A 27,460-nucleotide genomic window follows, 5' to 3' on the forward strand; every position below is an offset into this window, starting at 1 on the left:
GTTCCAAACCTGTATGAATTTCTTTCTTCTGGTGATCACAAAAGATGATATGTTAAACACTGTCAGTAACCTAACAGCTTCTAGTCCCCATTGACTTCCATAGTTTTTTTTTACCCCCTCCATATTATGGGGGTCAACGTGGTCCCATTAACTGTTTGGTCTTTTGTGTTCAGCAGAAATAAGAAATTCATACAGGTTTGGAACAATTGAGGGCGAATAAATTATGACAATTTTAATTTAATTTTTGGGTGAACAATCCCTTTAAAAGGCATATGCTTAGTGCTATGGTTTCCTACATAAATAGTTTATGCATTAGAAATGGACTTAATGATAAACAATTAGTCACACGTCTGACTCTTTATATTACAGACTCCAGTGGATTATGTCAGCAGGTGTTAGAGATGGAAGTAAATAGGTCATTCCCAACTTCCTGTGGATTTCTACCATGTGACCGACTTAAATATTTCAAGAGTTTAGTCATCTTCCATCTGCACTATCACTCATCACATTAGAAATGTCACAAAGGGGAGCCGTTTCCTTTACGTACATGAGTCGCTGATCAGCCAGGAACTTTCTGGACAGAAATCCTGGTGTGGAAAAGCCTCATGAGGTCAAATGAGTCACATTTTTGTGTGACAGGTCAAAAGAGACACTTTTTGTGTCTCTTTTATAGAATAGAAATCACTAGATTGATTTTTTTTTCTTTCAGTTGCAGGTGACAACACGTCATTCTCACCCAATTACTTTTCACATTATCTTCCGCCATAATTTCATGCGTTATCTTGAAGGTGGCCGTAAAAATCAGTCATCATGTAATGACTCATCCATCAAGTACAGTAAATAGCTAACATATTACAGGAAGGAGAACACAATGAAAATAGGCCAGAATCAATTTCAATTCATTTATTTGTCTTAAAACCAAGATGAAGTGGGGGTGTTTTCAAAATGGGCACAATGATTAAAAATAAAATAAACCCAGAGCTGACCAGTCTCCCGCCTCTCACTTCCTTCAGTGTCTGAGGGCTGAACAGTAGAGTGACAGATTAAGTGTGTACACATTATGTGTGCGTGTCACAGCCAGGTCAACGGTAAAGCTTTTTACTGACCAGCCAGCGAAGAGCAGCTATAGAAAGGGAGTACCTAAAACAAGCCAAGTGTCCTCCTGTATTTGAATTTGGATGTAGGACGGTCCTAAGGGTGAGGGCTTTTCTAAGCTGGACAGAATATTGCACTCCCCATAGATTACAAAAACAAGAGAAAATAACATGGCTCCATGAAAGAAAGAAGTGTCCTAACCCCACACCCACACTCCTGACAAGACACTAATTATTGTGAATAAATACAGCTGACATATTTAAAACCTAGGCTAACCCTAAATTAAAAGTGATTTCAAGGGGGCAATTGCTGCATTGGAAAGGAACTTCATGAAAAAATATCATATGTCTACTTGAGAGTTGTTTCTGTAACAAAATTGGCTATTGTCTGTGGAAATGCTAAAAAAAAAAAAAAAAAACAAGCCCACCAATACAAGTCTTAATAAAAATCAACAATGACAGCATTTTACAATTGTAAATCTTTTCATCATGGTTCAAAGTACTCGTTCTGAAATAACACAAAATAAAAAGTCATCCCATGATTGTAAATTTGGGAAATCAGGGGAACTTGTGTATTATTCTTGCCCGTGACTGTTAACGCTGGTTAACCAACCAGGTTTACGGGCTGATCTGTGTGCTTTGACCCTTCGCATTGATACTGCTGGTGAATCCATAGATCAGCGTTCATTCATTACATCTCTGTGATCGATTAGCCATGATTCATTTGATTTAAAAAAATCACCACAATTATAACCCACAGCTTTTGCTCCCCTCTACCCTGGTTGAAATTCCCACTGTTGTTTTGTATGACTGACAGAATGACACACTACTGGACACAGCAGTTGTGACCGTTGGCATCCTTGAACCGCAGACGCATCTTGGGTCTGTATTTTTCAAGGTAAAGAAGCTGTTTGGAGTTGAAGGCTCCACGTCTCTTCCTAAAAAATAAAAAAAATAAAATTTACATGAGAGTGCAGTTTAAAATCTACTAAAGGCTGGGATACACAACTTTTACCCAAATAATTTCCTCCTAGTGTCGCTAGATGCCAAAAGTCAGAGCAAGTCTGCAGATAGACAGTAAGAGTTTACAGACTGTGTAGTGCACGATGGGCAAAGGCTCCGATTTATTTTTAAGCTTCAGACTTTGACACATGAATTACCAGATTGACTATTCTGGTAATAACACAAATGTGCTGTTCACAAAGCAAACTTCTTAGGTCAGCATGTCCTGCCCTCGTTCGCATCATGCCGGTAATCATATTTTTTGTTCTCACAGTATCATACTGGTAATTTTCTGGTAATGTTCCAACTTCTCATTCCAGAAATTTGCCAGAACAAAAGTTCCTGGTTCACATATGATCGCTAAACGGTAATTTGCCAGTAACTTACCAATAAAAACAATGTGTGAAAGGGGTATTTGACTCCAGCCAGTCAAAGGATATCAAACTTGTTTGACATTTTGGTCAGTTTTAAGAATATATTGTTTCCATCTGTCAAGCGTCTCCTAGCAATGAGGAGCATGTTTCTGTGCAAGTTTGTGTTCGGAATGACTTCGGAAAGTCTGGTAGTGTCTGATCCTCCGTCGTTCAGTGTATGATGCTCAGTTTTTTCTGTAACCATTTACAAAGTTGTCAAATGCATGATGCCTAGTGTTTAAAAATGGGTTCAGATATTTAAGAAGTTGTGTAGTGTATCCAACCTTAAAGCAGAAGTTAGAATGTCAGAATTAAGGATCAAGGACAAATGATCCGAGCTACTTACTGTCTTATAAACTGCACCGCATCTTCATACTTCATTCCACTCTCAATTAGGGCTAAAGCCACAAGCACAGGTGCTCTATGAAAACAAGACAAAACAGCTTTCAATACAATGCAAGGTTTCACTCAACTTGAAAACCTGTAGCTTAATGACCAAAAAAAAAAAAAAAAAAAAACCCCTACTCAAAATAAACGGAGCAATTCCAATAGGGTCCTCACACCATCGGTGCTCGGGCCCTAAACATCCATTTTCAGGTCATGATTTTTGCACCTGCATCAACAACAATCAAATCAGAGTGTACCATCTTTGTGAGCTCAAAAACAAAAAGAGTGCTTGTGTTCACAGAGAAAACTGTATTCTGAGCTGCTTGTGTGCAAAAAGAGGGAAAGAGCTGAGAAGGCAGTCTGTAGTTGAGTTCTCACAAAACAACAACAAAACAACACTTCAACGCTTGGAGAGCAGCACGACCACAGGCTCGTTTTAAATGGTGCTGCTGTTTGTCCCTAAAAGAACTGGTGTAAACTGAGCTCAAGAAAATGAATGCGAGATAATTTTTAGCACCACACTAACACCAGCAGGTCACAGACGCTTAACTTCTCAAGTTGAGACACTGGTTTTGTGCGTACGTTTGTGTCAGCGGGTTTATGCAAAAGGTGAGAGCGACTAAGTGCTAAATATGCAAAAGTTCACAAGTGTTTGAAAAAACACAATTGGGTCTCACATGCACTTATTACACAACTTTTGTATTTTTGACTAGACATGGGTTGCTTAAGCAACTAATCAACTCGGTCTTAACTAGATGTCCAGTAAAATTAGGCAGGTTTCAAGTTCACCTGCGTGTGAATGTGTTTAAGATTCTTTACTGTTTGCAACAATCCAAATGGTGAAGTGCCATTAACAGACATCCCACCTCTCCCAGAAGGTCCGGGAGTCTCCCGCATATTGATAACGGCTCCCTGACACCCGCAAATTATATTTAAAATCCCGGAAATTGAGCGAGCAAGAGAGAAAGCCTGTTTCCACATGGTATCAAGACACATTTTCGGTGAACAGATCAGTGGTCAGCCAAGACTCATTACCGTTAAACCTGGTATTGTCACACGTTTCAAATGATTCTTCTGTGACCACTTGCGTTTGGATTTTGTGGAAACCCTTTAATCTATTTTCATTACACTCAACTACATCACTCTCGGCACACAAATACTATTGAATGAATGTACCACTTTAAGGCGGCTTACACAAAAGAATATAATATCATATTTTTATATATTATTGTTTGGGGGTGTTGTGCCATCTCCTGGACATTAGTTTTGGCAGGGTGGGATGTCTGCATTAACCTTGTTTGTTATATTGCTAATTGTCACTTTTCTTTTCTAATTTAAAGAAACTCAACAGCTAATCTTTAGAAATAAAAATGTGCCATACACTATTTACACTACAGTTCAAAAGTTTGTGATCAGTTATATATTTTTAAAGAAATCAATATTTTTAATCAGCAAGGATGCATTATATTGATCAGAAGTAACAGTAAAGAAAAAGATCCCAAATAAATGCTTTTGAACTTATTCAAAGAATTCTGGGAAAATTTTTTTTTATTATGATTTCCACTAAAATATTATGCATCACTGTTTTCATTTATAATAATAAGACATGCATCTTGAGCACTAAATCAGCATATAATCATGACACTGTAGACTAGACAGGCTGCTAAAAAGCAGCTTTGCCATCAAAAGAATAAATTACATTTTAAATGTTAAAATAGAAAACGGTTATTTTAAATTATAATAATATTTCACAATATATATATATATATATATTTTTTTTTTTAAAGATTTATTTATTTTTGCATATTCAATATTCCTGTCTTTTTATCAAATAAACGCAGTTTTTGTCTCTTTCGAGATTAGACATATGTCCTATCAGTAGAGCTAAAGAAAGAGGGCTTCTCTGAGTTACAAACATTTCAAGAAGCACTTTTACAACTAGAAGACTGACCGGCCCAACCCTGCAACACAGTGAACGGCGACGCAGCATCCTGGCTCCTCTCGGAACTTAGTCTTCAGCAGGTTTAACCAATCATCTACGATCTGGGTGGGGGGCGGAGCTCCATCATCAAAGGGCCAGTCCTGCAGCCATGAAAAAACAAAAACAAAAAAAAAAAACAGGAATAAACAAACAGCAGTTTAGATTTTGACTAAATGCTTCAATGTCTTGTATACATTTCAGAGTATTAGAGGGAACATACAAGGTAAAACAGCTGATTAACTTGAGAAGTTTTACATGTGGCCTTGCAGAACTTGCTTGTGGAGCAAGGCATTGTGGAAGAGCAGAAAGCCCTCATGAATTGTTTTTAGACAGAAGGCCACAGAGATCTGGACTCCTCCCAGCCAAACCACACAAATAGCGAGAGAGGCCTGAGAGGAGAGAGCTATGCGGAGACAAAGGAGGAGAGGACGGACAGACCTGGGAGATTAAAATATAATGTGAAGCTGGCAAAATGAGATCAATAAGGAGAGCCGTCAGGAGGAGTGGGGAGGACAGAGGGGAGTTCGGGGCAAGATGTATCAGGTTCACCGAAATGACGCACAAGTCTAATGTCATCCTAAGGGAGTACGGTGGTTTTCTGGGGAATCCATCCATTTGCATCACTAAACACAGCTTAGGACTGCATTAATTTTTAGCAGTTTTATGTAGTTAATCTAGGTCTGCTTTCCATTTCCTCTTTGAATATCCCAAAATCTGAGTGTGTGAGAAGATTTGATGCTTGGGAATGTTAAAGAGAAAGGGTGTGTGGGCGAGAATGACAGATAATGGAAACAGACTGGCTGGCAGTTCTGTGTCTGTGCAGCTGTCTGGGCCGCTGCGCTCATGCTGACCCACAGACAGCTTCAGTTTCTCTCTCTTACTATGCTTCTCATACACGCAATCCCTTGTTCCCAATCAAACCTTATTTCTTTCTTTCTTCAGCCATTCCCCGTCAATTGTGAGTGAGACACTTCCAAAGAAAAATGTTCGTGGTGCAATGTTGAATAGCAGGGATGTACATCTTTTCTCAGGTATTGGGTTACAGCTGCAGTTAGACAGATGCCATGGGCCATATATCACACACACACACACACACAGTCTGCTGACTGTTACCACCCTACCGTGAGTTTAAACTGCTCTGTACCTTCTCTTTAAGGAAGTAAGGATATTGTTCCCCTTCTAACACCTTTCCTTCCCTATTATTTTCAAATAATATTCTGTAGGAGAAAAATGATCAAATACATAAAATGGAACAAAGGCAGGAGTGGAAATTTCCTCTTTTACAGGAGAAATTGGCTTGACTTAATCCTCAGATATAGCTGCTTATAAAACATTTGTAGCTGTCAAAATATCTTCTGTTTACCAACATAGCATGCAGCGTACAGGTGATCAGGGGCTGGATGCACAAGCTGGACGTACACCCAGTTAAAAGACTAGTCCTAGTAGTTAAGATGAGTGTGTCTACTGCACACTGCCGACACAGGTAACTGACCTAACAAAATTTATGCATGTAATTATGCTGGAAATATTATATAATATGAAAAGTCCAACTGAAATCAAAATTGACCCTATTTACTTTGGTAGCACATATTACTAGTCTTGTGGTGAAAAATTAATCCGTGCAAGTTAATACACAGAACAAAATAGTTTGCCGTCGTAATCTTTAATCAAAGTCTGAAACTTCCGGTCTGGAATTGCTGATGACGTAGGTTTGACAGCTTGGGTTGGGAAAAGCTTAACCACTCCCCTCAAACCGTTAGTCTGCTATGAGTGAGAGATGGAGAGGAGGAGCGCTAGAGTAAAACCCTGCCCTCTGTTCAATATTCCTTTTCACTGGGAAATATGTCAACACTGGAGAAAAGTCGTTTGCAACTTCCGGTTCACGCGGACTTTAAATATGAACATATATCTGGGGATATTGGCCGAAATTGTATACCATGCATCATTTTGCTCGGAGGGACCTCTTTAAGACCAATCACAGCAAGTGATATAGCCAGCCACTCATTTAAATTTACTGTACAAAAAAAAAAAAAAAAATATCACAATATTATCTAACACATAACAATTACATGACAAATGTGAATAACTGTAATTGTATGCACATACATTAAAAACGCACATGTCTGTATTCAGATTCAATATTTGCAGAAGACTTATACGTATCTCTTTCACAATTTTAATAAGCAGAGACAATTCCCGACTTTATATAAACAAGTATTTAAATGCTTTGGACGTTTGCATTGTACAGGGAGTTCAGATATAAAAACGCTGACTCGTTAGGCCATATTTACTCATTGAAATCAGATGGTGCTGTGGCTTCACTTGTTATGATATCATGAGCAATTCAGTTCTTTATTAATAGCAAACTTTGAATGGCATCTTAATATAACTGCTGTAGAATGTATCAGCGTGGATGCACATCATCTACGCTGGGCGTAATTGCGCCTGGTTTAGTTGGTGCAACAGGTGTTAATATTTATCGGAAGGCTGGGCGTAGCTAAGCCCTGCGTAGAACTTGCACCCAACTTTTTTTTTTGCATCCAGCTGGTGCAACCGGCCCCAGAGATGGTAAATAAACTAGGAGGGTTATCTAGGCTTTTCCAGCAGGGTCAGAACGAGATAATGTCAAGTATAAATACGCAGAGTAAGTTTTTTTTTTTTTTAAAAGCCACCAAGAAGGTGTTTTTATTACACACACCCACATACAACACTTGTTAGTGACATCAGTAGGGCTCTGGGTGAAACGACCTACATAATTCAAAAGAGTGAAAGAAGCATGGGAGGTTTTGCTTGATCACTCGCCCTTTTGAGAAGAGATCACAGAAAAGACCATTGCAAACAGGACAAAGCAATCAATAAAATCGTTCCAGAGCTACCGCAATCCTCTGCAGGCAAACTGTTTGCGTTAAAGCGGCACTGGAATTGCTCTGGTTACAGTTAATTTACATTTCTTTTGCCAGTGTAATTACTTGAATCTAGTAAACAATTATAAAACTCATAAATAGGACTTAATTCATTACACAGGAGACCTCAATTAACCCTAACTGCTACCTATATTCAATGGTGATCCGTGAAAGTCTTGGATATTTGATAGACAATTACTGCATATATTCACTATGCACAATAAAACACCAAGACGAAAAACGGTTTCTAATTTTGTGAAACTTCATGTTGAATTTGATTAGAATGAAGTGATTTCTATTATCAATGTTGAATAGTTGTGCTGCTTAATTTTTGTGAAAACTGTGATACATTTTTTTTTTCAGGATTTTTTTAATGAATAAAAAAAAATTCAAAAGAACAGCATTAATTTTAAATAGAAATCTTTTGTAACATTACAAATGTCTTTACTGTTTTGATCAATTTAATGCATACTTGCTGAATAAAAGTATATATATATAAAAAAAAAACACTTACTGACCCCTAACCTTTGAAAGGCAGTGTATGTGAGCTCAATATTTACAATTTAGTAAACATAAAAAGCACAATAAATAATAATGAACAGGGTTCAACAATAAGGATGGCCAAGGGCTATTGTCAGGGTTTTGGATCAGTTGAAGCAACTACTGTATTAGTTGCGCTTTAGGTCCAGTGAATTACTACTGGGAGTTCAGTTCAGTAGCCTTTTTAAATCAACCATCTTGCAGAAAAGCACTGTCATTCAGTGTGACAAAATGAGCACCTTTTCTTTACTTCTTCCCTTTAAACACTGTTCTTCAAATCATCAATTAGATTTACTCACCAGGACCTGGATGCCCTCCTTCTCCACTGGTGCCTTATCATAGGTGGCTTCACATACTCTCACCAGTGTGTTCACCTCAAACTTCTTCAGCTCCTAAGGAGGGAGGCAGAGTGAAACGTGTAAGAGAAGATATTTGGGTTTCCCCTTTCGTGACAAGCTCATTCACAAAAGCAGGATCCAGACAGTTCCCTTACCTCAGTGAACTTGTTGAGAGTGGAGTTGGTGGGGTTGTGTGTGATGAGGAATCTCATGCAGTCATAGGAAATCTCAACAGCGGCAGGGCGGTTCATGTTGGCAAGACGTCTTTAAAACAATTACAATGAAGTACTTATAACTCCTGTTCCTTTGTTTCTTTAAAAAAAATCTTTGGCTCAGATCTCAGCAGTATGAAAAAATAAATAGACAAAAAAAATAATATTGGGTGCAATGGTGAGTGGACACTAGACAAACAAAAGCCAGAAGGAGGGTGATCTAGTCCACGATGCTCAAAGGATGTATTAAAAAAAAAAAACAGAATGAGAAACTTGAAAAGAAAATAAAGAAAAAGGGAGACTATCCTTCAGTCATCCAATTGAGACAATTGAGATTACCCCATTCAGGAGAAGAGTTTATGATTGGCTACAGGGAGAAAAAGTTGTAGGAAGGAAGTGAGGCGGGCTCGCTCGAGGACTACACAGGATCCCAAAAGGGTATAGAAGAGACAGACTGGACCCAGTGTGCTGGCTGTCAGGGAGGCTTCTGGGTAGCGTAGTCCCTCGGGCGGCTAACAATTCACTTGTCCACAAAGGTGAGGTGCTGAGCCTGGCAGAACTCTCCGCAGACGGTCACAAACGCCATATATGTGTGATCCGAATCAACACAGAAACACTGGAGAGAGGGAGAAAGAAGACAGTGAGTGCAGAATGAGATATCATCAGTTGAACAATCATTTAGACATCCTTTAAAATCTTAAAGAGTAGAACTGCTCAGCTCGGACTGACGGTTCACCCTTGTTGCAGCAGCATAAGCCAGTGACTTGTCTCATTGAGAAAGGCAATTTGAAGCAGACAGGTTATAACAGCAAGTCTAAGACATCAAGACACCTACTTCCTGATTTGGCATGGAGCACAATGTTCTGTGTCATGCAAATAGCAGGTTTGCCTCTAAATGCAGTCTCTCTCAAATCAAAAGTAGTGTGCATGGGTGGGGGGGATAGAAGGGTAGAGAGTGAAAGAGAAAGGCTGAGATAAAAAAGGGCACAAAGTGGACAATACAGGGAGGACTTGTTCCTAAGTTTCTGAAAACTCAAAAGGCAGTCGCAAGGATTAAAGTCAGGCAAAGCTTCAAACAGCCTCAACTGTTTCACAGTCCCACGCTTCTCTCCTCGACTCGCCACCCCCATCCACAATAAAAGGACACCCATCAAAGTAACCAAGTCATCTTGGCTCCCTGATCTGCAACAGATTGAATAACCACATTAAGAAAAAAAAAAACAGCACACACACAATGAGTGTCTTCATGATGTGAGACTTGGACATGTTGAGACAGACACGATTTCAAAAAAAGGAACATCAGAAGACTTGGATTGTCAACAAGTTGCAATTCTCAGAAGAAAAGAAGCAGTCTCAAGCGCTATATCCAACAGATGAGGCTAAATAGATGGCACAAAAGTGGCCTCTTCAAGAAAGAAAAAGCAGCAAGACTAGGAAAGTGGTTATCTTATCAAAAGAGCAGCTGAGCTAAAAGCTTGCTCAAGACTAGAAAACCATGAAATGGTTCAGGGAGGATAATTGAGCTGCACAAGGAAATAACCACACAAAGGCATAGGACAGGTGGAAAGAGATGGCTATTGTGACATTGAGGTGCCGCATTGCCTTGTAGGAAATGAGACAATGCCCCCGTTTACACCTGATATTACCGTACTGTTCCGAATATAAGACGATGTTTTTCTGAAAAAATGGGGTTGTCTATATTCGGGTTCTAAACTGTATGTTAATACACCCCAAATATGAGTAAAACAAGCGTTTCCCCCAGGACTCATAAAGGCAGGAGTCATCAAACAAATCTCATTAAGCAGCCAAATAGAGTGTCAGAGTGTAACGTTAGAAGATGGCGAGCCCAAAAAGACCGTTTTAAAAATGCTAAAAGTAAAAAAAAAGGGGGGTTGTCATATTCCGAACAATACGGTATTGGTTGATCTGGTCATGTGTTTCCCCTGTGACCACTTCTGTGACTACATTAATAGACAGAATTTGGGAGTATTTAAACCGATTCGAAGAGCAAGATTCATGAGAAACACAGCTCTCAAGAGTTTGAGCTTATATAGATGGCCTGCATCTTCATTACTGAACTGTTGGACATGATATGATATAAATTAATAAAAACTAAATATCTATATAATATCAGGAGGAAAAGTATTGCTAGATAAAAGCACTGCCATTTATTACAAGTCCTTTGTTTTAGTGTTTATTGATATGTGGGTGGATTGTTATCAGGGATGCATCAGAACACATTCATGTCTACACTACAAATACGACTTGGGACATATTCATTCCTCACCAGCTCAGAATGTGATTTCAGAACAAATATTTTGGTAGGGCTGGGCATTGACAAATGCAAAAACTGTTTTCAACCATTTATTGGATGGAAGGCGCATGACAAAGCTTTGGTCATTCATCAACTAAAAAACAGCATAGACTGAATATATTGGTATATAAGAATCAATGTCGGTTCTTCAAAACGAGAATCATTTAAAATTGAGAAAATCATACTTTTAACCCATCCCTAGTGCTGGGCTGTATACCGGTTCATAGCGAATACTAGTGTTTATTTTTGTTATTATATACATTTTTTATACCACAATACCGGTATGCCGCTTTAACAACATACGGCACGACACTGTTTGAGAGGGTCCCTTTTCACTGTTGCACTGTGGTGATGCACAGCTGTATGTTACTAAGCTTGATGGTGAAGATTGATAGGTTAAACTATAACTGATAGCTGTCAAATTATATTAGTGTTTACCATACATTGTTTCACATTGGTGATAGTATCTCTCAAAATGCATGCAAATGCCAAGTGTAAACAATGCAAATAAAAAGCCCCATGAGAAGCTATACAATCAGGGATGCAGCTGTGTGAAATGGCGTTCCTATAAAGGCTCTACTTCCTCCTGCTCTACTTTTACCAGGAACTCATGCAAATCATAGAACCGCATTTGCAAGCCACTCCTGTAATTGCTACTACCAGAACAGATGGGGAAGAAATGAGTGCAAAGTAACAGTGAGACAGGAAGTGACAGAGAAAAGAAAAGGCAGACGAAAAAAAAAAAAATTAAGTTTTGAATACAGATCACAGGGATCTTTGTGCCTTTAAAGTCACTAGGTAATCACACAGCTGGCAATAATACACTACACACAATCTTCTCACACAAGACACATCTAGCGTTTAGAGGTCACACGTTTCAACTAGGCAGAACTGGAACTGTCCGGTAAGACATTCAGTTTCTCTAACACCGGAGGCGAGCCAGTGTGAAGCCTCTGCTGTGTCACACGTACACCCTGCTCAGTTCCCCTGCTGCATATATAAACACACACACACATCAGCTGCCCTGTGCATGAACGAACAGAGTAGTGGAAAAAGGAAGACTTCTCAGAAATGACAGTTTCATGTTGCCCACTGTTTTGTGAAATACTGCTGCATGTTATCTAGACGAGAGGTCACTGGGTCCAGAGCTCTGTCTCTCTCTCTCTCCATTCACTCTCTTCCATGAGCCCTCTTTCCCTCGACCCAACACAGCTGGGAAAGTTTGAAAGGCCATTCGTCTGCTCTTGTCATAATCTAGGAGAGTAGTGTACATAGTGATAATGAGCGCTCTATCTGGGAACATAGCAGCCCAAACAGGTGATAGAGGCGGTACGGACTGTTTTACGTAGCGTGACTGAGCATATCCCATACTGTAAGAGCAGGGGCGAGAATCTATGTGAATGAATTTGGTTGAATGAATTCTAGGGATTTAGCAATACTACAAAATACATTTGCAGTAATTTAGCAGTTGCAAGAAAGGGTGACTCATGTTGTGATATAAACACCAGTGTAATAGAGGTCTAATGAGTGTGAATGTGTACATATAACTTAACCTAACTATTTGTGGCTTTCAAATAGGGGCATAACAAAAACATCTAAAAGCAGCATCTGAGAACATGCTAACCCTGCCAAAATCATCTGAATGCTCCTCAGCCAGCGAAACAGATTACAGGGCTTTTGAATAGCTAATATGCCAACAGCAAAGCAATGATCCTTCTCAGATCCCTCTGATTTGAGTAACAAATCCAGCTGGGACACTGAGGCTGTGTTTTCATCCTCCATGTTAAATCCAGTCAGAAACCTGCGCTAAATATGGGCCAAAGGGTGTGCAGATGCATTGCACAGCATGTCAGAACACACAGAACTAGGCCAAGATTAAAGCAGACTGACTCACTCATGAAAAATGAATGTCATTTGACGAAAAAAAAGAAAGAAAGTGAAAATAGAGTAATACTAGAATGTAACAATAATTGATTTAATTGGTCAATTAATTCTACTTGTTATACACACCTGTTTTTTTCCCTAAAGTTCTGCCGACTCAAAGCTTGACCTGTATCAGAGTCAGTTGCAAGGCCTTCCTCTCTCCTTCACAACTGTTGGGGAATGAGTCTGAGATCACAGGCCTTGGGTTGAGGGACGGAGAGAGCGATGCAGAGAAAACCAAAGATAAGAGCTTGTGCTGTGCTCAAACCTCTGGCTATAATCACACAGGGTTGTATTAACAAGTTAAAGCAATTGCATAGCCTTCAAGTATATCTCAAATAAGTAAACATTGTGTCACATTTTTTCCAGGAGTAAGAAATCACTGATCAATTTAATGCAAGTGTTTAAGACATTTATACCAAATATTTCTATTTCAAACAAATGCGGTTCTTTTGGGCCGAGGCATCCAGGAAAAACACTAGTTTACGTCGGCTTGCACGCGATCACCGCAATGCAATGAATGGCACAGACAAGCACCGCGTGCGTCGCATGTTCCGTGTAGTGGGAACCACGCGTTTGGGCCATTCATTGACGCAGAACATCCAGGATTCATATTTAATAGTCCCTTTGCGGTTTAATATTCTCACTTTGATTTCTCACATTTCATTTGAGAGAAACTATCATCATATCACAGAAGGTGGTCTAGACGGCAACCCGTCAAAATAAGTTTGGTTAAAATTATATAGAAGTATATTACTCTTGCACAGTATAATGTTCATCTTAATGTAATACTACTACTACTACTACTACTAATAAATATTATTAAAACAAATTTTCTTCCATGTTATCATTTTTACAGTAAACCTCTGTTGTGTAGCACTTGTTTTCAAAAAAAAAATAGCTTGTTTAAATTAAAATTTCAATAAAAGATAAATGAATGTTTTATGCTTTCATTTAATTACCAGAAAAATAAATTAAATGCACACACACAATTTAAAAACATTTCATAGGGCCCTATTATTGTATACAAATTAATAAATTAAGTTGTTTTTATGAATTTAATTAATTAGATATGATTTTGATTAAACCATTGAAATGGAATCTAGACAAAATTAAACAGCAGAGAACTGGGTAAAAATAAAATGGAATTTGAAAAAAAAAAAAACAATAAGATGGTAATTTTTGTTAAACTTAATAAATTGCTGTTAAATTGAACACGTTTCATGATTTAAATTAATTACACATGCTTTTTGATTACTATTTAATTTAACCATCCAGAAAAATTAAACCGGGGGAAAAAAAAATGAATCCAGAAGAATTTTAACGGAAAAACAGAATTAACTCACATTAAACTTTAGGCATCAAGTGTGCTTATCCTTAATGTTAGCTATACATTAGCCTCTGCTATAACATTATCTGTTCTTAAAATTGTTATTGAAAAAAGCATTGATCAGGAACCGGTATCGAAAAATTTGTAACGATACCCAGCCCCACCCAGTGTGAGTGTGTGAGTGTGTTTGTGTGTGTGTGCGTGTGCGTGTGTGGACTTTGTACCACAGTACTGGTACACACTTTCCAGACCTATTCTTTGCTTCAGCACAGACAGTGTCTTTTTAAACAGCAAGTATCCCTTCAACACAGCATAATTGGCACACGCATATGCACTCCACCCTGCTGAGAGCAAACATCCACCCATGCATTGACAATTCACAGAAAAACTCCCCCGACAGCACTGACGCATGCGATTCTCACCCCAATTACACAGAACAGATGTATGCAAGTACTAGAAAAATGTTCTTCAGGTGACGAGCACTCTGGAGATTTGCCATTGATTGCTACTTCAGTATGCTTGCCATTAGAGCGAACAGCAGAAAACTGATCACATGAATCCTGCATGAGAACATGCGTGTTTGTGTTTTACACAAGTGTTGATACTTGCCGCACTTTACCACAAAAGTGCAAAAGCTTCCCTTGTCATGTCACTCTAACTAGAACTTCCGGAGCTTTAAACATGCACCGCTGTTACAGACTGTCTACTCCATTTCCACTACAAAGTATGCGGAAGATACCAAGCAGTGAGGGAGCGAAACGTGAGGATACCAGGGCCTGAATTTCATTTTGGAAAATGGGGGGGAAATCCCCCCTTAGGTGATTCTTATGGGGGGGAATTTTTAATTTGAGGGGGGAGTTTAGACTTTTTTTTTAATTACATTTATCTCGCCTAAATGTATGCTTAGCCTACTCATTGCATTTTTACAATGGGGTCATTTTGTTCTTAAGAATTTACACAACTCAAGGAAGCTTGATTTCAATCTTTGAATTAAATTGAAAAAAGTAGCACAAATAAATACAATAGAATAAAGATATCAATAAAGAGAAATAAAGAGAAAAGTTTTTGCTTAGGTCTAAAACTAGTAGGCTATTCAGAAATACTACAGAGACTGAATAAAGTAGCCTAATCAAATGTAAAATAACACTGGGTAGTATTTTAGTCCTGACTAAATTAAATTCATAGGCTATTAATCCTGATTCCTTAAAATGAAAGCTATGTTTTGTTGTTTTGACAAACAAATTAATGACAGACACATATGGCTGCTGTCCCTTTAAGAGCTAGTGCACGGATCCTGTTTTCATTATACGGTCACGTGCGATTTATGCTTATTTAAGACATAACCGACTGTGTTTAGATTAGAGGATACTCTCCAAGACCGAAATTGACATCATTTTCTTATGTTTTTGACTGTTAAAGCGATTTATAATCCACGAAAAATAACTTTTGTTACCCGCGAGCTGTTTGTGAGGCTGCTTTACTCTATGTATGTGTGCAGAGAAAAAAGCATCTCTCAGACAGCGCGCAAGTACCGAAGAGTTTAAAATCGCGTGACTGTTTAAACTGGTGAGACTTGAAAAGACGTGCAAATGGTAAACTTTAGTTACTCGTGATGCAATGCTGGCCCGATCGACTCCCGAAACGCGAGAGTGTATTTCCGCCGCCTGCTGCGCGCTTAACGATTGCATTGTGCAACCCATTTTGAGAGACGCGAGATAGAAGACGCAGCGCCGCTGAATCACTCACGCTGTTTGTGAAATTGCGTCTCGCAGACAGTTTTAAAATGACTGATTTGATTTTCCATCTGCGTGGATTAATTTACTAATACAACCTGAACCTACATGCTAAAGTGAATCAATGTTTGCGGGAATTTCCCGCATTATAAATGGGAGACCTGCGGGAATGATAAAAAATATGCGCAATACCCGCAATCCCGCACCGAAATTCAAGCCCTGGATACACCTGTTCAGATCTGCCTGACTTCTTGCAATCACCATGCTGTACTGCCGTGGTGGAAGCCATGTGAGAAAGTGCAGCGGCAACTAAAACCACAAGAGCAAACGCCTGAATTCTCCATCTAGATAAGAAAAGATAAGCCCAAGTCTAGGACAGGAATGATTTGAGGCCATTAAGCAAATTCCACAAGCAGTAAACTTTACATCAGTTCCAGAAAGGTTAATACACAGCCATGCAGGTTTCCACAGGCCATGCCACAAGCAATCATATAACAACTCCCAGGATGTTTAATTAAAATGGTATGGGAGAGTATAAGAGAAAAAGCAAGTTGGATCAAGTTGGGCCACCACAAATGCATAACTGAGAAAGGAGGTAAACATTCCTTTACCGATTACTGTAATAAGCAACAACTGATTTTGCATTAAGCTCCCTGAATAGACACCGCCAAAGAGTTTCAGTTTTGTTAGCTGTATTCCAGGCCATTACAGATGAAAAGGTGAGTCGGAAGACACTCATGAGAACAGAAAAAGAGGTTTGGCTGGGCAGGTGTCACTGTATTGTTGGCACTGCCATAAAGTAGTAAACGGAATATTGTTCAGCTGATAGCGTACAGGTAGGGCTGAGAGCGATACATTAAATATTCACAATGATTTTTCCGGGGATAAAAAAAAAAAAAAAAAAAAACATTTGTCATTTAGATCTCGTAATATTACAAAATGAAAATGTTGAAAAAAAGAAAGAATTCAATCCATTGTTTGTTGATTGGATGAAAGCAGATCTGAATGAGAGTTCTGAAGTCAAGTGTAAGAAAGGGGTGGGGTGTGTCAGAGAGAAATCTGTTTCATCAGAAGTAGTTATAATTTCATTTAAAATTATGCTGTAATTTTTTTTTAATTAAATGTATGCATGGATAAATTTACAATAAGGGTGCTTTCACACTTGGTTCGATTGCCTGTTCCGAACCCGAGTTCGATTGCTCCCCCCTCCCCCTGCCCCCGATTGAATGTGTTCACATTATATTATTTGTATCTGAACCGTGGTAAGCTTGCGTCATCAAGCTGCAGCTGGCGCGTACTCGTGTTGCTTGGTAACCGCTATGAGAAGGCATCAAAATGGATAGAATTGCTCGTTTCACATTGGTTCTTTTTTGAAACCTTTGGTTTTGTTTTCAAAGAAAAGATACAGAAACACACTTGCGTCTGTCTGCCGCAAAAGTATTAAAACCGTTCCAAAGACAGCGGGATGTCTGCCCGCCCGCCAAAGACAATTTTTGTGGAGGCAAGCAGAAATCATCTCTCTGCTTGCAGTGCGTCAATCCCGCTTTTCGTCAAGGTAATAGACCCTTTTACAATTGTTAAACACTCACGCACACAGGCACGCACCACATTATATGTCATCAATAGCGGTTCACTTCCGCGATTTGGTACGATTGCGTTCATATCAGCAGCGAACCGTACCCCAGACCACCTTTTTAAGCGGACTCGAGTACGGTTCGCGGGTGCGCACCCGAGTTCGGAAAACAGCGTTCACATCATCCAAACGAACCGAACTCTGACGTCATTCGAACATTTCGAAAGTGCTAGTGTGAAAGCACCCTAAGATAATTAACATGCATTAAGAAAAATTATCATTTAATGCTGACATTAAGGTGAGATTTAATCTATATAACAGAGCTCTACATACAGCCAAAGACCTGGGTTGAAATATGACTCTTTTCCTTTAAACACTGAACGGCTCCTCAGGTAAATGTCTAACCGAGAACTGACAAAAAAAAAAAAAAAACACTAGGATCTCACACCTAATGTCACCAGAAGGTGATGAAGTCATGACTAATGTTACACTGGAACACAAAGGATGAACTTCGCTCCTTCTGCCTGCTAGAATGGAGGCACCCGAGTGTGAATTCTGAGTATTAATAAACATTAAAGAGGCCACCAGTGCCATTCTCAGAAAAGGAGAGGAAATATGGGTCCTGCTTTGAGACAGGATAACACTGTAAGAATGAATGCTCCATCTCTCCAGGTGTTGTTTTAAGTTGCTAAGAGGAAAAAGTAGCTCTTTTCACATAAACATGCCTGAATTACACCACGCAGACAGTAACAAAAGACAAAGGGCATCAAATAACCAATGGACCATAGGGTCATCAAGTTAAAGTAGCTATTAAGCGGTTTAAATAGGACTAGCAGTTCAGAAAGCGGCATTCTTTATCTCAAAGACCAAAAATAAAAATCTGTGTAAAGCATACTTAGTGGCCTATAAATACACCTGAGGTACACACTGAATGCCACACACATTCTTGAGGCCCGTCTGTCTGCATTCCTCACTAGTCTCTAAGCAGAGCTAGAGAAGAACTCCCTGAATCATAGATTCATTTACTCACTATGGATAACATTTTTGTATCTATGTCAGTCATGACATTCAGCAAGCCCATAGCAACAAAAAGGAAACTCCCTTTACATAGAAATGTATTTTATCATGCCCAGTCTTGACTACTGAGCAAAGCCTGATAAACTATGTTCAAAGTCTGCCGACCAGGGATGCACCGATATAAAAATGTTGGCCGATACCGATCTTTTTTTTTTTATTTGAAAGCCGATAACCGGTAGCCTGGTTCTACCAGACTCTCGTACATTTCATTTGTACAAAGAGTCTGGCCTCTCTCCATTGACAAGCGTTAACTTCCTTGTAGGCGGGTATTCTGTTGAAGTTTAAAACTATTGGATCTGCCATAACCAATCGCTAACCTTTGGTCGTGAAGTAACCCTACAACTCAAACTAACGCACGACATCAACGTCACCGTTCTCAGCCACTCCCTCTGTTCGCTGATTGGGCTGCCAAAAATTTGGCCGGAGAAAACCAAAGAATACACCACAATCCCAGACGTAGTACTGAAGGGAAATAAAATTGAGCGAAAGTACGCAGGAGGGCGGAGCCAGGCTAGATAACCGGTATATTGACTGATAAATCTAAATCCAAATTTTTATATAATTTTTGAGAGCATGATTTCAAAAATAAGTCTCATTATTAAAAGCCACGTCCCAAGCACACAATTATAATGTTCTTAATATAACTTTATGTAGCCTATATGACAGACTTCACTGTTGCACTTAGTGATTCCAATCATATTTCAAGCTATTCAAAATCATCGTTAGCCTAGAAATCTAGACGCACCCTAGCGGCAGCAAAATGTATTTCGCAGCCAGGTGGGTCTAGCAACTCTCAATAAACCTTCTCGCTGCAAAAACCCAGATTGGTTCAGGCCAATCACGTTGTGTATAGAGTAGGCGGGGGCGGGCTTAACATACACGACAGAGTTGCGACGGTTACCTGGCTGCTACTACTTGAAAACAAAGAATGGCGGCTGCTGATGGAGAACAACGGTCTTTCAAATCGGCTTTGGCCGTGACTCTGGAGGACTTGGAGTTAAGTTTTTCTTTGAGAAAAGAGCAAAGAACGGCACTTAAGTCATTCTTAAAAAAAGGAAGATGTGTTCGTCGTTTTGCCGGCCAGATATGGCAAAAGTTGAATCTATCAACTAAGCTCCGCTGTTGGGAAAACGCTCTGGTTGGTTGAAGCGCTGTCCTATTGCGTGCAGAGGGAATTTGAAAGACAGCCGTTTATCCCGCCCCTCGGATTGAGCCGTGACTATGGTGAGTTTCCAGACCTACCATCTTGATGTAGGTCTGGCTTGCCAGGGCTAAATCATCGTGGCAAACCATGCGCATCTGAAGGAAAAATCCATTATTTATCAGCTTTAATATGTCGGCCAAATTTTCTTATCGGGCCGATAACGATAACATTGAAAAGGAACATATATGGCTGATACCGATATGGTGGCCGATATATCGTGCATCCCTACTAGGGTTGGGCCGATAGACGACGCCATCATCAGCTCCCTGCACAGATCCAAGGAAGAGGTCAACCATTTTTATGCTGAAAGCAGTTGGTATGAAAACGTGCATCAAAAAAACAACAGCATAGAAAGGGAGAAATCTGCTGCCAAACCCAGGGGCTCAGCACAGCAGTAATCTCACTCAACAGACAAGGCAATAAGGTACAGCCAGAACGAAGCCATCATCATTCTTGTTTTGCCATAAATCACAATATTCCTCAAAAAAGGATGCCATTTTAAAAGGGAATGAATTCAATAAGGTACGGCAGTATCTCGCACCTGCCTACAGATCTACATTTAAAGGTAATCATTCCTCAGAGTAACACAGCTTGTTTTATTAAGTTAGGACCTCTGACAAACCGTTAGCACGACCGCTGCGCATTAAGCACACACAAGTTGAGTCTGTGTGAATAACAGCTTACAGCTTGTTCTGCTGAATCTGTTGTGCTTGGCTTTGAAAAAAATAAGTTGGTAACACTTTACAATAAGGTTCATTAGTTACCATTAGTTAATGTATTAACTACTAGGTGTGAAATGACACCCTCATGTCACGATTATATACATATCACGATAAAAAAAAAGAAAAAAAAAGTAGGCCACTTTTTACTGGTAACAAGACATTTGGCATTATCAGGAGCCATAAATATTCCCCCATTGCATTATATATACTAGTTTAATGTAGCTCTGACACTAAAACTCTGAAAACTTGAATTTTTACCACACAGAAATTTTCATTTTGGGTAAATTATACACAATACATAGTCACTATCCACGATACATATTGATGCATTTTTTTATTGCGATATATTGTGACAATATAATGTTACACCCCTACTAGCTACCATGAACTATACATTTGCTACTGTATTTGTTAATCTTTGTTAAACGTTAGTTTTTAACAAGATTTTAATAAAGTATTAGTAAATGTTGAAATTAACATTGACAAAGATTAATAAACGCTATATAAGTGCAGTTCATTATTAGTTAATGCTAATTAATGTAGTTAACTAATGTTAACTAATTAACCTTATTGTAAAGTGTTACCAAAAAGTGAATGCTATAAATTTCAGAAATATTCAACCAAGCCTTTATAGAGTCCTATTAAACATTCCACACACACACGACAATGTTTTGAAAACTCACTTCATGCATTTTCTGATCGGATAGCTATCAGATTGTGAAAAGACCAGGTGTTTTCGCATTCTAGAGGAAACTGTAAATGCACCAGACTGTTGAAGCTACATTTTCCTCCTCCAAAAATGGTTTAAAAAATAAATAAAGCAGTGCCGTCAAACGAGCAATCTGCGGCAAATTACACTGAAAGTTTGGCGTCGCATCTTGAAGCTCAACTTGGTTAATTTGGTCAGACTCTGAAAAAAAAAAAAAAAACATTTAGTCCTGGTCCACTTAGAGTTTAGATTGCTATTTTTATCACCGAACCAAAAGATACCGAACTCAAAGGCATAGGGATAAGTTCTCAATCTGATTGGTCAGCTTTTATGACGCATTGCCTATTTTGAGATGGAACTTACCGAACATCCAAAACAATGTGTGTTCTGGGCAAAACACGGCCATTGTATGCATATAGCTTGCATTTAATGGTATTTTGACCAGCTGAGACCTTGTGAAGAGCTTATAAAATAAGTAAAGGTGTCAAAACAGTGGCAGGAATCCCTCCGTCACACACACCGAACTGTGATAGGCAACATCACGATGATGAGAAAAAAAAAAACGATATGCATGAGCATTCTGTCCTTTTTGGGTGTCATGATCATCTTCCTGTTTTTGATTCGTTTACATGTCTTTGGTCCTTTGAGCTTGAAGTTGAAATTAGCTGATTATTCAAATAAACCTCATATCTGTTGCTCTTATTGATGTGAACTTGAATTTGCATATGGCACAGGAATTGAAGAACAGATTTGTATTTGTTTTTACAGAGACATTTATGTGGCCAAGTAAGAATGGAACAGTTTTAACAAATCGGATGGCTATCAGATCAGCAAAAATACATTAAGAAATCCCATTGGAAACCTGTTATTCAAAGTCTAATATAAATCCGAAAACAAACCAACTAAAGGATTTTGACAAATTTAAAGCATATTGGCACAAACTTAAACTTAAAAATAGCACTTCACGACAAAAAGGTTGCCCACTTCTGACAAGCCATGCCAAAGACTATATATATAAAGAATGTAGGAGTGTTTGCACGAATATTCAATCTTATTATTCGAAAAATAAAATACAATTCGAATTTTACTACGGCGCTTTTCTGGCTGTAAATGCAGTGAATCCATGATAAATCCCAAGCACTAACTCAGTTATAATTAAATGCACTGGGTGGCGCTGTGGAGCGTGTTAAGAAGTTGATTGTATTTGATCACATAATGCCATTCTCTGCCTCGCGAAGTTTGGAATTACTTAGATGAAAATGATCTTATTAAATGATATTACAAAATGGAATTACTTTTAATCAAATTAATTAATGAAGCAGTCATCATAAAATCACCAGCACAATGAGAAATCACAAGAAAACCAAACACCAGTCGAATGAGGAAAGTGCAGCTGTACCCCGAGTGAGCCGAGATGATGCCTTATCACATAGCAAAATGATTTTGAGACATATATACTTCCTTTAAGTTTCGTTGAGGGACACAGGATTAAGAACAGAAAACACAAAGTTCTGTTGAAAAATTTGCTTAGCACACCGTTATCTTTGTGTCTCTGCAACGCCTGTCAGCACAGTGCGTTCTCACTCAAGCATGTGGATATAATTTTTCTCCACATGAACGTGAAACAATATAAACACGATATACGATATATACGATCGTGTATACGATAATTGGCGCAGTCTGCTTTACTAGCGTTTTTTTCCCGTTCGCACTGCTTGAGCTTAAATGCTTTTGTTCTTTATATTGTTTTGTTTACACATTGTTTAATGTTTTCAACCACAGACTGTAAAAAAAGATGGATGACGCCCATTCACTCTCTTCCATTGGTGAAAAGTGAAGCCACCAAAGTCCTAATATTGCACGCTTTTAGCATAAAAACGACCTAAAATGACAGAAAACATCTTTGGAAAAAAATGATTTGAAGTGTAATTTGATTGTTTAGTTTCCATCGCGTCCAAATTTAGACTTTATGGGGAGGCGTGGTTTATGACCTATACTGGGACCAACCAACGGGAGGCCGATCGAGATGCTTTGGCTTCACTTTCCGGCACGCTTGTTTTCAACTTAAAGAAAACCTATCGTAAGCTTGTTGTGTATATTGCCTAATCATAAGCTTATTCAGAAATGGTGAAAAATACTTTATTTTTTACGTTTTTAAAATGTTTCTCATTTAAATAAAATTAATGTTCGATTTTTATGAGCCCAAATATTCAAATACAATATTTTAGAAAAATGCCCATGCCTAATAGAAAGACAGTTCACTCCTATTACTTATGAATGGGAGAAACTGCAACGAGCAACATGGCACAATACGTCCCTCCTTCTAAATAAAAGAGCCAATCGCTGATTGGTAAGTAATTGCGTCACTGCATCTGCCGCTAGAAGCTCCGGTTCCTATAGAACTCATAGATCTACACATTTTAGACCTTTACAAAATGTTTGTTTAAAGCTAGCCATGAACTTATTTTTTTAAAGAATGTATTTAAAAATGTCTACTCTGTCAGCTTGTGCAATTTGACTGATGTGTCAAAAACTGATGTGTCGAAAAAAAACACACTGCCACCACATTATTGTGTTGAAGCGCTGAGGGAAGACAAGAAGTTGTTCAGTGGAAACTCCGCTAAGAGGGTGGCTCTTGTAAATGCTGCCACAAACCTGCCCACTTCCTGTCAAGTTGAAGCTTACAGCACTGTGACTGTAAACCTAATAGAATGACTCAAACAATAGACAGACAGTTCATGTTATTCAGCATAGAAATCTTGAGGATTGACTGCCTTTTCAAAGGCCACATCATGCAGCTTGCATCGAAGCCATGCAGAGGGAGCAGATGTCTTGCAGGTCAGGATGAGACTGTGGCGAGCAGCACCACACTCATTCATCAAGGGTTAGCCGCGCTCCTGCTGGGCTTGCAATGCTGGCTCAAAGGGTACAACAGTCCTTCAATATTTAAGCAGACAAGCTGAAAAGACAGTGGGAGGAATGGGAGTCATGCTGTTGCCAGTTGTGTAGATGTTTTAAGAAAGCCTGCTGTGAGGCACAACTCGATCCATGTTTGTTAACAAGCTGTGAACTACTGCTACCAGTGACATTTAACATGCTGCCCAGTAAGAGTGGCTACTGACAGCCCAAAATGCCAAACAAGCTATAAATATGGTCCGAACAGGCCTAAAAAAAAGACACGTTTGTACAGTTTTGAAAGGTTATCAGGCCTTCATATGATAGTCTTTATGTTAGTTAACAGTGAGAAAGGTTTCAGCAGACTTGCCAAAACTAGCACAAAGCAGCACCATGCTGATTATGTCTTCTTTCTACTTATGTACTGCAACAAGTCATGATGATGCATTCAATTATGTATAATATGGGACAGAGATGTGTGGACATACAAAGCACAGCGATGCCAGAAATCATCACAGAGAGGATCCACCGTCCTGACTGAACACAGATATGAGTGCATAAAAGATCAGCCCTCAATAAGAAAATAGATTAAGGATGAAATTCACACACAGTTCCATTTAAATGATGAATGAACAAACATCTCCATTCAGGCAAATGTTTTACTTAGTGTTTTAGAAAAAAAAAATTAAAAAAAGGCAAATCTTTAGATGGCCTCAAGTCTAGGCATGAAACGTTACTGAAACTGAATCAACACCTGCAAATGTAACAGATGATACAGCAAAAGCAGCAACTTATTACTTCTCAAAGTGTTGTGTACTTCCTCCATGTTCATGAAACTTATACCAGTGTAAAGTTAAACACTGACTGGCTGTTAATGTGATGACATGTAGCCTAGTTACGGAAATAGATCTGCTTGTTTTTTTATGTAATGACATTTCAATAAAAAAATAAAAATAAAGTATAGATAGATAGAAAGATATCTCATGTTTACTTAAGTTATTGTGCTCACATTTATTTAAAGCTGTCCCAATGTAGTAAACAAGAAATCTGTCAAACTACCAGTACCAATGAAATGCCCATATATGTATAACAACGTTGATTAAATTGTGAAATAAAAGTCACAGTGTTATATTCAGAGGCCGTAAGTTACCTGTCCAATAAATATGTAGATAAGGCAAGGTCAAAGCGATAAAAAGCAACCTTGTCACAATTTCAGGATTTCAAACAAATTTAATGTCCCGTCTCAACCATGTCTTCACCATGCAAAAAAAAAAAAAAAAAAAAACCTTGTCATGTTATTGAAATTTCTCACTTTAAATATTACGCAGATACCTTAAGCTCTAAAACATGTCCTGACTTGTTCTCACTTGGCAATTTTACAACTTCCAATGTCCCGTCTCAAAGCCAGTGCATAAACCACTTACCAAGACCTGTACAGTTTCCTTGTGATGATTACACAGGAGCAGGATGAGAACAAGTGGAGCATGAAGTCAGGTGACTCATCAAATACTACACATGGCACCTTAATACAACAATCTTGGATCATATCAAGCATACCGGTTTAATTCAGATTCCCCCATGCGTCATCTTACCTGTTCTGTTCTACAAGCATGGCATTTAAAAACTATCGGCTTAGCACAGCTAGTTTACTACGCAGTTCAGGTCTCATGCTGGATCATCAGCTTACAGTTTAACCAGGTGCTGGATACAGGAATGAGCAAAGACACGGGTCGGCTTTAAAGATTTACCATATGTCAGACTCACAATTAAAATAAAGCAAACACGAATATGAAGAAACCAATTAACTTACACACACGTGAATTGGCTAGGTTTGAGGTACAGTAAAAAGAAAACCTAAAATTAAGGACTCTAATCTTCCACACTTTGCATAACAATTAAGCCACTGAAATCAGGAACATTCTGGAGTTTGACGATAAAGTGTTATCTGACTGAACTGACAGTTAATAACATTAGCTCCAAGGCTAACAATTCAATCGCACCCTCTCTGACCCTAACAGCCGGTCAAATAGTGAAAAATGACCAAGTAATCCTTGAATATTACGTTCAGACCCGGAATTAACCATATATCTGAACATAGAGTTAAAAGTGTAGCGGGAAATAAACTGTCCGAGTAACTTCTTGACACGGTCTCTGGCTGATGATGAGACCGCTAGCAAGCGGCTAACCAGCGCAGTACAGGACAGCCAGACAGCTCGAGGAGAACTCCAGACCCTTCATAAATCAACAAATATAGGAATGAGCGATACACCGTCCCTGACCCGGTTAAAACCGTCGAAACGTGAAAACAAATAAAAGACGATTATGGAGTTTCCGTTCAAACGTACGCGGGCAAATGGCTGCCACACTCGCGAGCTCCTTCACCGGCTGAACGCGAGCTTTCACAGCTAACGTTACAGTTGAACCAGGCAAACAAACGTCTCGGGTAGTCGTTTTTAACATCTTTCTGCCATATTAGGAGACAGAAAGCCAGTTGTAATAGGTGATACTTACAAAGAACGGGCCAAACATTGAAATCCCTTGGCAATCCCCGGAGAAAGTGCACGTAGAGCCGTAACCGCTTTAAGGGTGAAGTCGTGTTTGTCGTTCTCTCAGTGAAACTGAATTGAGAGGAACTGAGGGGGAGGAGTCAGCGACTGCGTCATCTTTGCGCAAGAGCCAGCCTGTTGACGTTTTAAGAGGACTTGAGGATTTGATTTACCCATCGAAATGTTGCTTTGTAAAATTTTAAAGGTAATATTGATTTTAATTGCACTGTTTAGCTGGATGCCAACCGCCGTAAAATAGCAACAACAAGAAGAAGATTGCACTGTTTGCGACAGTTGCCCTGGTTGATTTGTTTTGGTATTACTGGCCATTCGTAAGACCGTTTTGGCTGAATGTTTGAGATTATATTACAGAGAATATTGATTGTCAATTGTGTCGTTATGGAAATAATTATTATCTGGATGCTTGGAGAACTGTACCGAAAAGCCAAACGCAGTCAGTTTTATCCTAATGCATTTTATTCTTTGAATGGAAAAATGTCATGTTCACAAATGTAAGTTTTCCTGTTTTGTCTTTCAATAAAGAACTGGAGACGTATATTGACG

At 38.9% G+C, this 27,460-nt stretch overlaps 1 protein-coding gene across 1 annotated transcript; it reads right to left on the reverse strand.

Annotated features, from left to right (window-relative positions):
- Nucleotides 1–888: 888 nt before the first annotated feature.
- ptp4a2b (protein tyrosine phosphatase 4A2b) lies at nucleotides 889–26,992 on the reverse strand. The gene is made up of 7 exons (XM_081377079.1): nucleotides 26,862–26,992; nucleotides 9,210–9,486; nucleotides 8,814–8,922; nucleotides 8,620–8,712; nucleotides 4,848–4,978; nucleotides 2,856–2,930; nucleotides 889–2,032 (listed from the first exon to the last, which is right to left on the reverse strand). Exons 2-7 carry the CDS (start codon nucleotides 9,212–9,214, stop codon nucleotides 1,921–1,923), a joined length of 525 nt encoding a protein of 174 aa, XP_081233205.1. The 5' UTR covers nucleotides 9,215–9,486; nucleotides 26,862–26,992; the 3' UTR covers nucleotides 889–1,920.
- Nucleotides 26,993–27,460: the final 468 nt, after the last annotated feature.

The sequence above is a fragment of the Scardinius erythrophthalmus genome (assembly GCF_964197995.2).
Source record: "Scardinius erythrophthalmus genome assembly, chromosome: 10".
NCBI lineage: Eukaryota > Metazoa > Chordata > Actinopteri > Cypriniformes > Leuciscidae > Scardinius > Scardinius erythrophthalmus.

Bases quoted from the DNA above. Each gene is read 5' to 3' on its own strand.
- ptp4a2b (XM_081377079.1), bottom strand. The intron at 4,979-8,619 runs GTGAGTAAATCT...TCATGGCTGCAG, and splicing joins AGGAGGGCATCCAGGTCCTG to GACTGGCCCTTTGATGATGG. The intron at 2,931-4,847 runs GTCAGTCTTCTA...TTGTTTTCATAG, and splicing joins TGTGTTGCAGGGTTGGGCCG to AGCACCTGTGCTTGTGGCTT.